At 44.0% G+C, this 17600-nt stretch overlaps 1 protein-coding gene across 3 annotated transcripts in view; it reads left to right on the plus strand.

The window, feature by feature from the left end:
- LOC114603497 (lens fiber membrane intrinsic protein-like) overlaps window positions 1-17227 on the plus strand; it is a 48789-nt gene extending 31562 nt beyond the window's left edge. The window contains exons 1-6 of one of the 3 annotated variants that reach the window (XM_077932138.1): window positions 1239-1474; window positions 2523-2636; window positions 4981-7325; window positions 13866-14012; window positions 16258-16383; window positions 16710-17227. In XM_077932138.1, coding sequence (XP_077788264.1) covers window positions 7019-7325; window positions 13866-14012; window positions 16258-16383; window positions 16710-16756 — 627 coding nt within the window. In that variant the 5' untranslated portion in view covers window positions 1239-1474; window positions 2523-2636; window positions 4981-7018 and the 3' untranslated portion in view covers window positions 16757-17227. Of the gene's footprint in view, window positions 1-1238; window positions 1475-2522; window positions 2637-4980; window positions 7326-13865; window positions 14013-16257; window positions 16384-16709 lie in introns of those variants that run through there. The other 2 variants (XR_013393754.1, XM_077932139.1) reach the window with 2 other exon arrangements.
- Window positions 17228-17600: the final 373 nt, after the last annotated feature.

The raw sequence follows: 17600 nt of genomic DNA on the forward strand, positions 1-17600 counted from the left end.
ATTTCTTGGAACGCTGGAGGACAGTGGTTAGGGGAGACTCTGAGCTGTTTTGATGATCGCACTGCTGCCATTTTAAAATTGTGTTTTGAACTTATTGTAACCTGCCTCAAGAACTTTGGTTAGTAGGTGGGGTAGAGATATTCCTAAATAAATAAAATAATCATGGTGCTGAGTAATAGGGGGTTTGGGCTGGGTGTTCATCAGTATGCAGATGACACCCAGCTCTACCTCTCTTTTAAATCAGAATTAGTGAAGGCAGTGAAGGTCCTGTGTGAGTGCCTGGAGGCGGTTGGAGGATGGATGGCGGCCAACAGATTTGGGTTGAATCCTGACAAGACAGAAGTACTGTTTTGGAGGGACAGGGGGCGGGTGAGTGTGGGGGACTCCCTGGCCCTGAATGGGGTAACTGTGCTCCTGAAGGACCAGGTACGCAGTCATTTTGGACTCACAGCTGTCCATGGAGGCGCAGGTCAATTCTGTGTCCAGGGCAGCTGTCTACCAGCTCCATCTGGTATGCAGGCTGAGACCCTAGCTGCCCATTGATTGTCTCGCCAGAGTGGTGCATGCTCTAGTTATCTCCTGCTTGGACTACTGCAATGCACTCTATGTGGGGCTACCTTTGAAGGTGACCTGGAAACTGCAATTAATCCAGAATGCGGCAGCTAGACTGGTGACTGGGAGTGGCCGCCGGGACCACATAACACTGGTCCTGAGAGATTTGCATTGGTTCCCAGTACGTTTCTGAGCACAATTCAAAGTGTTGGCGCTGACCTGTAAAGCCCTAAACGGCCTCGGTCCCGTATACCTGAAGGAGCATCTCCACCCCCATCGTTCAGCCCGGACACTGAGATCCAGCGCCGAGGGCCTTCTGGCGGTTCCCTCATTGTGAGAAGTGAGGTTACAGGGAACCAGATAGAGGGCCTTCTCAGTAGTGGCACCCGCCCTGTGGAATGCCCTCCCTTCAGATGTGAAGGAAATAAGAAGGTATCTTATTTTTAAAAGACATCTGAAGGCAGCCCTGTTTAGGGAAGTTTTTAATATTTAATGCTGTATTGTTTTTAAACTGCCCAGAATGGCTGGGGAAACTCAGCCAGATGGGCGGGGTATAAATAATAAATTATTATTATTATTATTATTATTATTATTATTATTATTATTATTATTATTATTTTAGAAGCCTGATCCATTAGAGCAAATGGGGCACTGCCAACCCCCACCTGCCAGGGGTTGGCTCTGCCTGACATGGCCTCTGGCACTGCCTACTGTTGGTATCCCTGGCTGTTCTGGGCATTTAACCCCCTTCTTCCTTTCTCTTCCTCCCTTCCAGGTTTTATCCATGCCACCCGAGTGTTCATGTTCTTCGGGGTGATCACTGGAGCCGTCTCTTGCATTATTCTGTGTGGAACATTTTTTGATTTCCAGTGTGGCTTCCTCTCCCGGGCCAGGACCTCAGCCATAGCCAGCCTTCTTGCAGGTATCCTTGGGGTCATATGCATCTGATTCCACAGTCCCCTCCAGCCCCCAAACTCAGAGCTGCAGACTGTGCCTGAACAAATCCCACAGATCCTACGCCAAGAAAACTTGAGCTGAAAGGAAAAGTCCACACGGAATCCTATTGGTGGACTCCAACTAAGTCATATTCAGAGTAGACCCACTGAAATGTATTGACATGATGAAAGGTACAATTCAAACCCTCACTCTCCATCCCAGGTATTTAGAGTGTGGTGGAGCCACTACTGCATACCCAGTTCATCTGGAAGGTATGAATCTGCTGTAGGCATCTCAGGAGGGTGGACTTCTGATGCTTCTTTTTGCAACACCTGCAACATCAGAAGTTGAAAGTAGGAGCCTAGAAAAGGGCTGTGGTCTAAATCACTGAGCCTCTTGGGCTTGCTGATCAGAAGGTCGGCTGTTCGAACCCCCACAACGGGATGAGCTCCCATTATTCAGTCCCAGCTCCTGCCATCCTAGAAGTTTAAAAGCATGCCAAAAAGTGGAAGTAGATTAAAAGGTACTGCTGCGGCAGGAAGGTAAATGATGATTCCTTGTGCTGCTCTGGTTTCAGTGCTCCGTTACGCCAGAAGCAGCTTAGTCCTGCTGGCCACATGACCTGGAAAAACTGTCTGCGGACAAACGCCGGCTCCCTCGGCCTGTAAAGCAAGATGAGCACCGCAACCCCAGAGTCGTCCGTGACTAGACTTAACTGTCGGGGTCCTTTACCTTTACTAGAAAAGGGCTTAGTTATCTCCCTAAAGACTTCTTTCCGTTTCCATTTCCACCAATGTCAGAGGTGCAAAGGAGAAGAGCCAGTTCAGAAAACCCTTTATAAGCTTCCCCCTTCCTCTTTGCACCTCCAATATTATGGTGCAAAGGAGAAGAAGAGGATCACAAAGGTTCTTCAAAGCCTCCCCAGAAATGGCTCTTTTCCTACTGCAATATTGGAGATGGAAAAGAGCTGTATAGAGCAGCTTCCAGCTCAGCATCAAGGATTTAACTTACAAGTAACTTGATATCCTTCCTAGCTGGTTGCGTCCTGATTGCCATGGCCACCTACACAGGGCAGACAGGAGGAAATGCCTCTTATGGATGGTCTTTTGGCTTGGGTTGGGCCTCCTTTCCTCTCTTCCTTATAACTGGTGAGTATGTGTCAAATGGGAAGTGCTGAAAAAGCACGTCTTTATTAAAAAGTTTGCCTTCGCGTAGCCTTGTCAGCTGCATTATTTAAGTCTGGGGCTGCTCCACAGTGTGTCCATTTGAACACAGATGGAAGCAGGTGTGTGTGCGCGCATCCATACCTGCCCAATGAGTTGGTATATACCAAGAGCGCTTCCTTCTTCAATTATCTGAGGCATGGGCAGGGAAGCAAAAATATGGATACCCTAATTAGGTGAAAGGTTTTATAACACCACACCCACCCTTGTGGGTGGGATGCCAGGATCTAGAATTACTTTAGATTGAAAGCAGCATGTTGAGGATGAGCACAAACGATTGTGGATTGAGAAAATTGATTTTTTTGTGTGCTACCTATGGGGTTAGTATATACGTAGGTGTTAAATAGCGTGAAGGATAAGGTACATATCTGTGGGGCTCCAAAATCAGTCTCCATGGGGTAGAACACTTATCTCATAGGACCACATCCTGCGTCTCCCTTAACAGCAATGAAAGGACCTATTGCAAATCAGCACCCTCTCTTCCCCACTATGCCAGAAGGACTCCATAATGCCTGACTTGCACGACCAGGCATTGCATTCTCCCCAACTCTCTGGATAACACTATGAAGGACATGGCACAGCTTGAATGGGATCAATTCAGACCACAACTTTATTGACATCAGAGGCAAGAGGTTTGGCATAGGCATCGGTCAACCATTTACTTCCAACCCGCCTGCCAGAAGTGACACCAAGGGTCAACGCAGCAGCAGGGGCTTACGTCAAATAGGGGGACTCCCATGGGGGTCACCACCTTGAGGAGTGCTGAGGTCCAAGCCCACGCCTGTGCATACAGCCAGAAGCAACTCCTCCAGGACCCCTTTAATGGGATACCCTACATTTGGGGAGGGGTAGACCAAGACTACAGCCTTTCCCCTGCCCGGGCAAGACTAAGGAGCATCCAATGCCTTGACCGCCAAAGTTGTGACAATTGCTATGAGGTAGGAAAAAACCAACAGGTTGGTTTCCTTAATGGACAAATTCCTGCACCGAATATGGTGACCACCAATGCCACAGCTAGGTCTGAAAACAGTATGAAAAAGGGCTGACTGGCTGTGGGATCCGACAAAAAACTAGTTGCTGGGACTAGGGCCTACCTGCCTCATCAAGCCCACTCCCTGGGAAGGCCCTGTCTCCAAGCCTGCCTGCCATTGGCCAATTTGCAGGCAGGCTTGAATCCAAAATGCCAGCTGATGAGGTGAGCTTGAAGCCGCCCTCGCCAGCCAGGCAGTCCCCAGCACCAGGGCCCCTGTCGGATGAGGGATCCAGGAGGCATTGCCTACCCACAGTGTGACCGAAGGGTAAGCGGACTTCTATGAAATGCCACTGAGATGTCCAGAAGAACCAACAGCATCACAGCCCCAATACCCAACCCTAGTCAAAGGTAATTTGGAGACACAACCGGTGCAGTTTCTGCCCCTTAGCTGAGCTGAAGCCAAAGTGATTGAGGCCAAGGTAACACATGGGATCCCAAAGTGCCTGTAATGGAATGGTGATGTTCTATACAGTTATGTTGCCTAAGTGTTGTAGATCGGTGGAGAAGCTGTAGCTCAGGATAACATGCATGTTTTTCATGTTCAAGCTTCAGAAGCTTCTCAGAAGGTTCTGAAAAAGTATCTGGCCGGGACCCCGAGAACTGTTGGCACACAGGATTGATATATATGGCATCTATCATCTATCTATCTATCTATCTATCTATCTATCTATCTATCTATCTAATCTATCATCTATCTCTACACACACACACACGCATCCGGCAAGGCATGTATCTGCATGGCTGCTTCCTACGATCAAATTCAAAACTACCCCAATAGTTTTGGGATTCCATGTGCCCATGGAGGACATCGATAGAAGCCTCTTGTTTTAAAAATCAGCACATATACATCAAAATATGTATTTTAGTAATGCATATGTTGTGTTTATATATGTATGTTGTGGATACACGTTAGTTCTTGTTACGTTTTATTTTAAAATAGATAATTTACATTGTGATGTGAAAACAGGTTTATGCATTAATGACACGGATGGGAGATAGGCTTATCCATCCACTCCTAGACACTTCCAGTTCTGCCCACAACTAGTCGCTTGGAGAAGTCTCAAAATGCGCAATCGGTGTGGTTCTGTGGAAGGGAATATATTTTGGTCCATGAGAACAGCAGGTCTTGAAGGATGAGCAAGAGAGGTAACGCTGGGGTCAGAGCCCCAGACATCTTGGGTGGTGTTTTATTCTGTTCCCCTGTTGCCCTAACCAGCCCCTTTTCTCTCCTGACAGGTGGGCTGGCTTTCCCCTTGGATAGGGCTGTGTCAACAGGAGCATGAAGAAAAGGCTGTGCGTACACTTCAGATGACACCTGGGGCACACAGACACAGCCTGCACTGGAGCGAGTTGGAGGTGGGGGGAATTGAATATATTGTAGGGTTGCCATATTTCAAAAAGTGAAAATCAGAACTCAAAAGTTGTTGAGATTTTGTCAAGGTGGTTGAGGTTTTGATTTGGTTTTTTTGGCCAAAGTTGTTGATCTTTCTTTGCAAAATCTCTAAGGGTTTTTGAGCTTTCTTTAATGAAATTTGCCGAGATCTACACTTCTGACATGAACCGAATACCTGCTATGTCTGGGAAATTCCGGATGTATGGCAACCCTACTTTAATGACAAAACTGACATTTTTATAGGTCCAGCAAGGTGGTTAAGAAACTGGAAGTTATTTACTGAATGCTGTAGAACAGCACTTCTCCAATTGGCGGGGGAAGAATATATATATATAAGCACACAGGTTCTGAGGCCTAAAAGACAGCTTGGTTATAAGGGTGGAAGTGTGGGTTTGGATTTAGAATCAAGAGGTCTAATTTTGCTCCCAGCAGACTTCCCTGCAAAGTCATAGGAAGCAATGGAACCTCTCTCTTCTCCATCCCTTGATATGTGGCTCTTTCTCTCCCCCATGCAAGTTTTGGGAGAAAAGCAGTTCTTCTGGCATTTGAATCAGTCTTCTTGGATGTGACTTTCTTTTTAAGAGAAGGTTCCCACACACAGCCTATTTATTCCTCCCAATATACTTGCAGAAAACTTATGTGGAGGTTAGACCATTCAGCATCCATCCTGATCTTTCTTGGGGAGTCATATTACAACAAGCATTCATCCTGCCTTTGCCCTGAATTGTTTGTCAAGTTTTTATATGTGTTCCCAGTATTAATTCACTCATTTCTCACTTGTCAATGCATTTCCCGGCACTCCTCCCCAATCACACAAAGTCTGGGGTGTACCCCACTGAATTCCATTCAGAGTAGATTCATCGAAATTAATGGGCCTATGTTAGTAGATTAACATTGGCTATAACCCTGATTCCTTTATATATTTTTTTAAAAAATGGATTTGTTGTCCCAGGGTAATAGATGGCTTTAACCCACATTATTTATGTGCAACCCCAAATTTAGGGTACACAGTCTGGAGGCACCTTGAGTAAGCTTTCTAAATTTGGAAAAACAAATATCCACCACACATATTGGCGCTACCAATTTTGTATAAATAGAGTTTTTTAAAAAATGCTTATTTTTTTCCTCAGTGACTGCTGTGTGCAAAATGATTTTAAAAATAAATGAAATAAAAACAACATCCAAATATTCTCTGAGTTTCATGAGTTGCTCTCAAATGAGGGTGGGAAACCTACATTTGGCAGATTCCTCTCTTCATTTAACACAGGATTGGCACCATGAAGCTTAGTCTCTGAATTATAGATAAGTGCAGAGACAGGATTGTGATCCATCTCTAGAACAGGGTTTGCTAAACTTTGGTCTCCAGCTGTTGTTGGACTACAAATCCCATCATCCCTAGCTGATTCCATCAGCCAAAAAGGGGGGCATGGGTAGGTTAGGCTAGGCGATTGTAGTTTGAGGCAATAGGGGTATGCAATGAAGGAAGAAAGAGGGAAGGAGAGCAGGTGTGTGTGTGTGTGTGTGTGTGTGTGTGTGTGTGTACGCGCGCGCTTGACATTGCAACTCCCCAGACCAGACTAGGCATAGAATTCTTTTCTTAAAATATTTGTGAATGATTATGGGAGTGAGGCATAACCGACAAAAGCCCCTATCGCTGCTCATGTATTTTCATCTGCATGCAAAGTTATAAAAGTGCATCAACAACTCATGAGAAGCATTTGATTCACAAATGTATTTCTTTGGTTACTGATCTATGGCAGGCAAGCAGCATCAAAAGGCAAAGAAGGCCCATTAGGAGAAATCATATAGGTTAATGAGTCACCAACTTGTTAACCAGAGTTGGCGTCACTAGGCAGCTACAGAGGGCCAGACTAGAGACCCATGCCCACTCTCTGGATTCAATCTTGCCTGATTGCTCCTCCTCCTGCTCCTCCTCCTCTACTGTTGCCCTTCTGGGTCAAGTCAAAGGTCCATCTAGCCTCAGTCACAGATCTGACTGTTCTCACAATGCTTATACTGCAGATCAGTGCTGTGGTTAGTGCTTTCATCAGCCTTCTTCTCACTCTCATTGCCCTGGGCTCAGACCACTGGGTGCTAATTGGCAATTTGAACCGTGGCCTCTGGAAATTTTGTCGTCCTTCTGCTTCAAGCTATATTTGTTTTACATATTCGATGGATCTAGAACCAGGTGAGATCTTCTCTGTCTTGTGCTTAGACTACTTAAGGTATGGAATTCTAAAGCAGACTGAACGGATTTTCCTTTCTAAGGCATGCAGCAGTGTGGGGGGGGGGGGCAGTTGATCCTTCAACCCCCTGAATGTCCAGTTTGACTAGAGATAACACATTTACCCTGTCCTTTTTTGGGGGGGGTAAAATATTAGGTGCTGGGACTCATATCTTGATAAAGGTGTCCTGGGTGCCAGCACAAAATGGCTGCTGTGGGTGGGGGCAGCAAAAAAATTAAAAGGTGATGGTAGTTCATAACACTGAGGCTGGACCTACACAGATATGAAAAATGCTATAAAAACACTATAAAAATATAGCTCCCAATGCTATTTACCATTGACGACGGATCACTGATATACGGTGCCCTCTCATGTCACATTTTTAGAACACATTTTTAACGTTATAATTGACCAGTGTAGATGAGTCCCCACTTTCTGTCAGGATTCTCAGCCGCAGTCAGAGGTAACTGGCCTCACACCAGGCATTCGGCTCGAGATCCTTGATGACCTTCCCGGCTGCGTCTCCCGGCAGGTTACAGGCAAGGTCACAAATCGGCGATCCCACTCAACGTGAGAGGGACACACCCTCCTCCCTGCTTCCCTCAGGGAGGGGAAAAGAGACAGACAGAAATCTATTTACATCTCTTTATTTCTGTCATTCCAGCAGTACAGAGAAACATGTCTGTACCCTCCAGCCTCCAGCAGAAGACCACACAGACTCCACCCATGTACTTCCAGTACAGGTCAGATGACACTCTGAGCTAACATCCGGTGCTCAGTACACTGAATAGACTGCCCCCTTTTTCCAATAGTACAGTCCCAGACATCAACATTGTGTTTTGCATTCCAGACACCTGCAGCTTGCTTTTGCATTGCTGCTTTTTCCTGACACTTTCCACAAAAAAAACCCTTGCATTTAATTTTTAATATATGCTGTCTGGAAGCCATTTTTGTCTGCCAAGGATCCCCTACCATATACAACCTAGCATGCTGCAAAGGATCCTGGGAGTGCTTTGGAGTGCCCACTCCATTTGCACTGTGCTCTTGGCAGGTTTGCTGTGCCCCAATGTCACTCGGTGTGAGTTGCGTGTGTTTTTCTTCAGTTCTGCGAAGCTGTGCATTGCAGGAGAAGATTGGTGGCGTTGGGCAAGTTTCTCTGAAGAGATGTTTCCCTACCACAACTAGTCTTCAAGTTGGCAAACCTATGATAAGCTTCTTCTCCTTCTTATTTAGATAAGAATCAACATGTGCATCCCACCACCCAGACCATTCCATTGTAATTATCCAACCTCCCGAAATTTCAGCACCTCTTGTGGTGGTCCGACTCCTTTGTTTCAACAGTACGAACTCCACAAACACCCTCCATTTCTCCCCAAAATCATTTCTCCTGCATATTCCCCCTCTTACATTAATGGCACGTGTTAGTAAAGGTAAAGGGAAACCTGACCATTAGGTCCAGTCGTGGCCGACTCTGGGGTTGCGGCGCTCATCTCACTTTACTGGCCAAGGAAGCCAGCGTACAGCTTCCGGGTCATGTGGCCAGCATGACTAACCCGCTTCTGGTGAACCAGAGTAGCGCATGGAAACGCCGTTTACCTTCCCACCAGAGTGGTACCTATTTATCTACTTGCACTTTGACATGCTTTCAAACTGCTAGGTTGGCAGCAGCTGGGACTGAGCAACGGGAGCTCACCCCGTCATGGGGATTCGAACCCCTGACCTTCTGATCAGCAAGTCCTAGGCTCTGTGGTTTAACCCACAGCTCCACCCACGTCCCTAATGGCACATGTTAATTTATTGTTAATAGCTATATCCCACACCTCTTTATACTATTCTACCATTTTATTTTCTGCTTGCCCCTTCCACTTCCAAGCTATCATAACTCGTGTAGCAGTCAATAAATTAGTGAGCAAGTCCTTTATAGCCTGTGAACCTTCCACCCCATCGTAAATTGATAATAATGCTACCTCTGGACTTTTGGTCAGCTTTAACCCAGTGATTTCTGTTATCACCTTAAACACCTTTTGTAAAAAATAAAATAAAAAATTGTACATATTTGCACCCCCGCAAGTGAACATAATTTCTGGTTTCCTGGCGTCCCATCCAACATAACACTGAATATTTCTTGTTTATTTGATTTAATCTGACTGGTGTCAAATGCCATCGCCTAATTAATTTATAATTATTTTCTTTTATTCTTATAGACAGCATTTTCCACATATGTTTCTCCCATAATTCCCCCAGCTGTCACTATGTAACTGCCCTGTTGTTTTCTTTCCCCACACCTCTTTTAATTGATCTCCTTGATCCTCCATTTCTATTAATATTTTATAAATTTCACTGATTTCCCTTTTTATAACTGTATTTTTTTCTTTATCTCTCCTTTTTATTTTATTTTTTCTGAATTTTTTATATTCTCTGCAGTTCTTGTTTCCCCTTGACCATTTCTTTGTCCATTGCTCCAGTTGTATACAGTTAAACCAAGTTATTTTACTTCCTTTTAGAGCTTCTCTTATTTTTTCTTTGCTTCTCATTTTCTCCACTCAATCCTTTATTTTACGTATTTTCTTCTCTTTGGCTTCTTTTTCAATTTACTTTTTTCAATTTACTGGGAAGTCTTCTGTCATCATCACCGTGGTTAGTGGGGAATTTGCTAGTGTCAATTTTCCTTTTATTTCGCCCATGTCTCAATGATATTTCCTAATAAGGGATTTTCAATATGCTGCCACCATTGTCTATTTGGTTTGATAAAAAATATATTCACTAACTTCTTCCTCATTTCCTGTATACCACTCTCTAACCATTCTCTCTCTCCTTGTTCTGTTATACCATCTATGATATATCTTAATTATACCATCTTCTTTTATTAATTCTAGGTTTTTAACCCCATTACAAAATTTATTAATCATACTTTGCCAACACTTTATCCCTGTCTCCGTTATCTTAATTGGTAACATTCTAAATAAAAAATTTACTCTAGAAAAATTTTCATTTTAATTATCAGTAGTCTTCCAAACCATGAAAGCCTAATCTTCTTATATTCCTCCAGCTTTTCCTTAATTTCCTTCTTTAATTTGTTAAGGTTCTCTTGTTCTAAATTTTCTAAATTTCTTGTTATATTTATTCCCAAGTACTTCATTACATTTCTTAGTTTTATATCTATTTTTATTTCCTTCAAAATGATAAGCTTCTAAGGATACTCAGGAATACATGCTATACACATTTTTGTCTACTTGAAGAAGCCACGGTCCAATCTGAAAAATACAAATATTTATGTTACAAAACTATAAAAATAAAAAAAATAAGTTTGCAAAACAATAATTACCATGTGGTTTAGAGTAGATCAATGTGTCAGTGTCCACTTATCCCCAGTGTAAATATGACATATCGGCAAAAGTCAGAAATTGAAAGATAACTATAGCACATACGCGAAAATCAATTTCAGATTTGAAATCAGCATTGAAAGAACGTATAAAAACAGTTGAAAAATCTCATGCAAAAGAAAAGAAAAATTGTTCCCCAGTCCCCTGGAAAACTCAGCAGTGGCCAGAAGACTGGAGAAGATCAGTCTACATTCCAATCCCAAAGAAGGGCAGTGCCAAAGAATGCTCCAACTACCGCACAATTGCACTCATTTCACACGCTAGCAAGGTTATGCTTAAAATTCTGCAAGGAAGGCTCAAGCAGTATGTGGATCGAGAACTCCCAGAAGTGCAAGCTGGATTTAGAAGAGGCAGAGGAACCAGAGACCAAATTGCAAACATGCGCTGGATTATGGAGAAAGCTAGAGAGTTCCAGAAAGACATCTACTTCTGCTTCATTGACTATGCAAAAGCCTTTGATTGTGTCAACCACAGCAAACTATGGCAAGTTCTTAAAGAAATGGGAGTGCCTGATCACCTCATCTGTCTCCTGAGAAATCTCTATGTGGGACAAGAAGCTACAGTTAGAACTGGATATGGAACAACTGATTGGTTCAAAATTGGAAAAGGAGTACGACAAGGCTGTATTTTGTCTCCCTGCTTATTTAATTTATATGCAGAATGCATCATGCGAAAGGCTGGGCTGGATGAATCCCAAGCTGGAATTAAGATTGCCGGAAGAAATATCAACAACCTCAGATATGCAGATGACACAACCTTGATGGCAGAAAGTGAGGAGGAATTAAAGAACCTTTTAATGAGGGTGAAAGAGGAGAGCGCAAAATATGGTCTGAAGCTCACCATCAAAAAAACGAAGATCATGGCCACTGGTCCCATCACCTCCTGGCAAATGGGGAAGAAATGGAGGCAGTGAGAGATTTTACTTTCTTGGGCTCCATGATCACTGCAGATGGTGACAGCAGCCACGAAATTAAAAGACGCCTGCTTCTTGGGAGAAGGGCAATGACAGGCCTAGACAGCATCTTGAGAAGTAGAGACGTCACCTTGCCAACAAAGGTCTGCATAGTTAAAGCCATGGTTTTCCCAGTAGTGATGTATGGAAGTGAGAGCTGGACCATAAAGAAGGCTGATCGCCGAAGAATTGATGCTTTTGAATTATGGTGCTGGAGGAGACTCTTGAGAGTCCCATGGACTGCAAGAAGATCAAACGCATCCATTCTTAAGGAAATCAGCCCTGAGTGCTCACTGGAAGGACAGATCGTGAAGCTGAGGCTCCAATACTTTGGCCACCTCATGAGAAGAGAAGACTCCCTGGAAAAGACCCTGATGTTGGGAAAGATGGAGGGCACAAGGAGAAGGGGACGACAGAGGACGAGATGGTTGAACAGTGTTCTCGAAGCTACCAGCATGAGTTTGAGGCATTGGAAGGCAGGAGTGCCTGGCGTGCTCTGGTCCATGGGGTCACGAAGAGTTGGACATGACTAAACAACTAAACAACAAATACTGTGTATCCCAAGGGAATACATTTTTTTTTGCATACCTCCAACTGTACATAGATATTCATGTCATGTTCAATACTATGTAAGTCACTTACATTTATACTACTTTGGCTATGTATTTAATAAAATATTGAAAAACATTGTGAAAAACAAAGATTATGGTGAAAAGTGAAAAACATGAATTGCAAAAAAATTAGAGCTTACAGAACAAAACCATCTTCAGATATGAAATCAGCACGTCGAAATTAGGTTAGAACAACTGCAGGTGCCAATGCAACAAAATTTTTGTTTCCCAGTGTTATAAACCAATTTCGTTATTAAACAATGATTATAAACTGTTTGCCAACATATTGGCTAACAGGATGAAAATAATTTTGAAAGAATACATACATCATGATCAGGCAGGTTTTCTTCCAGGGAGACAAATGAAGGATAATATAAGAAATATTCTAGATATAATAGAATACCTGGGAGCAAGAAATGAAAAACAGCAGCATTGATGTTTATAGATGCTGAAAAAGCCTTTGACTCTTGTCTCTTGGGAATTCATGAAAAAAATTCTTGAAGAAATGGGCTTTGGAGAAAATTTTGGGAGAGGGATTCAAGCAATATATTCGGATCAAAAAGCAAATTTAATTGTAAATCAGGTGATAACAGATGAATGTAAGATACAGAAGGGAACAAGACAGGGATATCCTTTAACACCGTTATTATTCATTTTGGTCCTAGAAGTCCTGACGAGAACTATCAGGGCAGATGAAAATATCAGATGAATTATGGTAGCGAAAAAGACATATAAATTGAAAGCATATGCTTATGACCTTGTAATTACAGTGGAAGACCCCAAGAATTCTCTTCCGAAAGTCCTAGAAAAAATGCAGGAATTTGGGCAGGTGGCAGGCTTCAAATTAAATAAAAATAAGACAAAGCTGTTAGTAAAAAACCTATCAGAAAAGGATAACAAAGTATTTATCAGAGTATAGAAAAAGAGATTCATAAAAAGGTTAAATATTTAGGAATTTGGCTCACAACCAAGAATATAAATACAGTGGTACCTCTGGTTACAAACTTAATTCGTTCTGGAGGTCCGTTCTTAACCTGAAACCGTTCTTAACCTGAGGTACCACTTTAGCTAATGGGGCCTCCCGCTACCGCTGGGCTGCTGCCGTGCAATTTCAGTCCTCATCCTGAGGTAAAGTTCTTAACCCGAGGTACTACTTCCGGGTTAGCGGAGTCTGTAACCCAAAGTGTTTGCAACCGAGGTGTTTGTAACCCGAGGTACCACTGTATCTTTAAGGATAATTATGAAAAGATCCGGAAGGAAATAAAAAGGAATCTAGAAATGTGGGGTAGAATGCGACCCGTGCATATGCAGACGCGTCTTACGTTTACTTCAGGATGCGAACGGGGCTCCGGAATGGATCCCGTTCGTATCCAGAGGTACCACTGTATACAGATTAATTCTGAAGCAGGACAGAGTGCATGCAAAACTGATATGTGTCAGATAAAAACTGATTGATCCATCCATGGGGGGAAATATTACATGGGACATCTGCAGGCTATTGCCAAATCCCACAGATGCATTTAACCTTTTTTCTTTCTCTTCCTTCCTTCCTGAAAGATTCGTACCATGCTACCCGAGCCTTCTTGTTCTTCGGGATGATCGCTGGAGCCATCTCTTGCATTGGTCTTTGTTGCACTTTCTTTCCCTTCCAACTTGGCTCCATCTCCAAGACTAAGAGCTCAGCTATAGCCAGCCTCATTGCAGGTATCATGGGGGTTCTGAGCATCTATGTCCACACTAAGCCCAAACCACTGAAACCCCAGAAATCAGAGCTGTAGACTGTGTTTAAACAGATTCCGTGCCAACAAGACGAGCTCAAATGAAACATATTCATTTCACAAAACACTATTGGCAGAACTAAGTTATACTCAGAATAGACCCACAGAAATTGATGGATATGAATAAGGGTGAAAAATGCCCTTCCCCCTCTCCACCTCCAGTTTCAGAGTTACAAAAGATGGGGGGGGGGGGAATACAAAGGGCTTTCATAGCCCTTCCGGGGAGGCTGATTTCCACCTGCTATGCTGGAGTTAGAAAGCAGCCATGTGGGGTGCCTTCAAAAGCCACACTGTGGGGAGCAGTGGCTTCCATTGAATGAAAACCACATTCCCCTTCTTAATAATAATAACAACAAATGTTTATTTATGCCCAGCCAGAACCGGGCTCAGGGCAGCTAACACCAATAAAATTACAATAAAACGTAATAGAAAAAGAAAAAAAAGTTAATTAAAATATGGGTTAAAATATAGGTTAGAATACAATTTAAAATGCAGCCTCATTTTAGTATTAACCCATAAATCAAAACCACAAGGAAAGGGAAACATAAGGGTCAGACTGAGTCCAAACCAAAGGCCAGGCGGAACAGCTCTGTCTTGCAGGCCCTGCGGAAAGATGTCAAATCCCACAGGGCCCTGGTCTCTTGTGACAGAGCGTTCCACCAAGTCAGGGCCAGTACTGAAAAGGCCCTGGCCCTAGTTGAGACCAATCTAACTTCCTTGCGGCTCGGGACCTGCAAAGTATTGTTATTTGTGGACCTTAAGGTCCTCCGTGGGGCATACCAGGAGAGGTTGGTCCTTGAGTATAGCTTGCTTCTAAAACCTCCCCCCTTTCACCTCATGCTGCCACAACCAAGCAGGATGAAGAATTTGCCTGGCAGGAGGAGCAACACTGGGAGGTAGCCAGTAGCAGTGCTGGCAGATCTGTGCCTCTGGATCCTGAGAGCATGAACCACTAAGTTGGCAGGCAGAGGAGCCAGCAGAGCAGGACAGTGGCTACTACTTGTACTGGCTATCTGTCAGTGAAGCCCCAGTGCTGACAAGAGAAGCAGAGGCAGGCATAGAGAGAGAACAGTTAAAAGTGGAAGGCAGAGAGGAGGGGGAGCGCAGCTGTAATTTGAGCTCTGAACATAGGGGAGAAGAAGGACAGGGCCAGAGTGAAAGGCTGCTGAGTGAGAGCTCAAATAGTGAGTCAGATCTTGGAATGCAGGAAGTATTCTCTCCCAAATCTCGTCGGATCACAAAAGTGGCTGAGACACGTGAAAGATACCAGAAAAGAAGGTGAGGGCTTCCGTGTTGGGGAAGGAGGAGGACCTCATTCCGGGCAACTCCATCTCCTGGGGAGGACGATGAGTAGAGGAGCTCCGTCCTAGTTTGTTATTTTAGCAATAAATCTGAAATAATTAACAGCCAGAGTCATCTCACGTTTGTGGGAGAGACCAAGCCATAACATTATCCCTCTACATCTCACCTGCGCCACTCACTCACCACCATATTTTACATCGCTACCTGTCTGTGTTCGAGTGAACTGCAGAGTGATGCCACACTTACTTTTTTATTATATGTAACTGATACGTATATAAAAAAGTTAAACAATATGATATGGAAACGGTGTGAAAAATAACAACCATAAATATGAAAAACTGTTTAGAACAGCATCACATAATGCACAATCAATTCAAATCCAGGACAGATACTAGCTGGGATAAAGACTGTAGCAGGTTTGTTGAATGCGGAACATCTTTAGCATGCACCAGAGAGACAATAATGGAGGGGCCTGTCTGATATATAATGAGAGGGAGTGCCAAAGTGTAGGTGCCACTACATCAAATACCCGATTTTGACATCATGTGGAGCGGACCTCCTCATAGCCTGGGACCTGTAGGATGCCATCTCTTGCAGAGCACAGTAGTTAGCTTGGGATGTAGGGGGTGAGATGATGTTTTAGGGCTCACTGGTCTATAGCTATATAGGACTTTGTACTAATTTTGAACCTTGCACAGGGTTTGATTGGCAGCCAGTGCATTTCTTTCAGCTGTAGTATATATGTTGGTCATATTCTACCCCAGTGAGTAGTTGATCCTCTCCATTTTGCACTAGCTGCAGCTTCCAGCTCAGCATCAAGGATTTAATTTACAAGTAACTTGATAACCTGATGTATATTTTCTTCCTAGCTGGTTGCGTCCTGATTGCCATGGCCACCTTCACAGGGTGTTTGACACCACAGAGGAGTTCTGAATGGTCTTATGGATGGTCTTTTGGTTTGGGTTGGGCCTCCTTTCCTCTCTTCCTTATTACTGGTGAGTATGTGTCAGATCAGAAATGCTGAAAATGCACATCTTTATTTAAAAGTTTGCCTTTGTGCAGCATTGTCAGTGCATTATTTAAGTCTGGGGCTGCTCTACAGTGGGTCCATTTGAACACAGATGAAAGCTGGTGTGTGTTCCCTGTAGAAGATTCAAAATGCACCTTATAGTTCTGTGGAAGAGAATATATTTTTGCCCTCTAGAACGGCAAGTTTGTGACCTCACGGATGAGGAAGCGAGGTCAGCAGTCCAGATATCTTGGGTGGTGTTTTATTCTGCTCCCCCTGTTGCCCTAACCAGTCCCTTTTCTCTCCTGACAGGTGGGCTGGCTTTCCCCTTGGATAGGGCTGTGTCAACAGCAGCATGAAGAAAAGGCTGTGCGTCCACTTCAGATGACACCTGGGGCACACAGACACAGCCTGCACTGGGGCAAGTTGGAGTTGGGAGGAATTGACTATAATGTAGGGCTGCCATATTTCAAAAAGTGAAAATCCGGACACAAAAGTTGTTGACTTTTTGTCAAGGTTGTTGAGGGTTTTTTTAGTTTTGCCCAAAGTTGTTAAGCTTCCATTGCAAAATCTCTAAGGATTTCATCTTCAATAAAATTCGCCAAGATCCACACTTCCGACATGGACCGAATACCCATTATGTCTGGGAAATTCCGGATGTATGGCAACTTTAATGACAAAGTAGCATTGTTATAAGTCCAGCAAGGTGGTTAAGAAACTGGGAGTTATTTACTGAATGCTGTAGAACAGAACATCTCCAATTGGTGGGGGAAAGATGATTAAAGTATTGTATTAGCTTAATGTATGCTGCTATTCACTTCCGGGTTGGCGCGATCTGGAAATGGCGGATTCCCTCCGAGCTCCGGAGGGAATCGGCTCCACCGAGGACGGGTCTTGCCGCGCCGGCGACGCGGGGACCCTCAGAAACCGCAGGCGCTGAAGCCTGTGGACGGGAGGACTCGGTGGGCACCTTAAGCGCCCCCCGACCCACGAAAAGGGTACGGAGGGTGGCGTGGTGCTGAGAGTCGATCGACACCTCGGTGGAGCGAAGCTGCGAGCCATGACCGGAGAGCGCTGACTTCCTACCCTGAAATTTGGACTGAAAAAGAAGAACCCGTGAGTAAAACGGAATTCGGCTTTAAGAAATTGTTTTTTTGAATTTGAGACGATCGGGGGGGGTGCTAAAAGGGAGTCCGCACCCCC

This window comes from Podarcis muralis, chromosome 7, assembly GCF_964188315.1.
Source record: "Podarcis muralis chromosome 7, rPodMur119.hap1.1, whole genome shotgun sequence".
NCBI lineage: Eukaryota > Metazoa > Chordata > Lepidosauria > Squamata > Lacertidae > Podarcis > Podarcis muralis.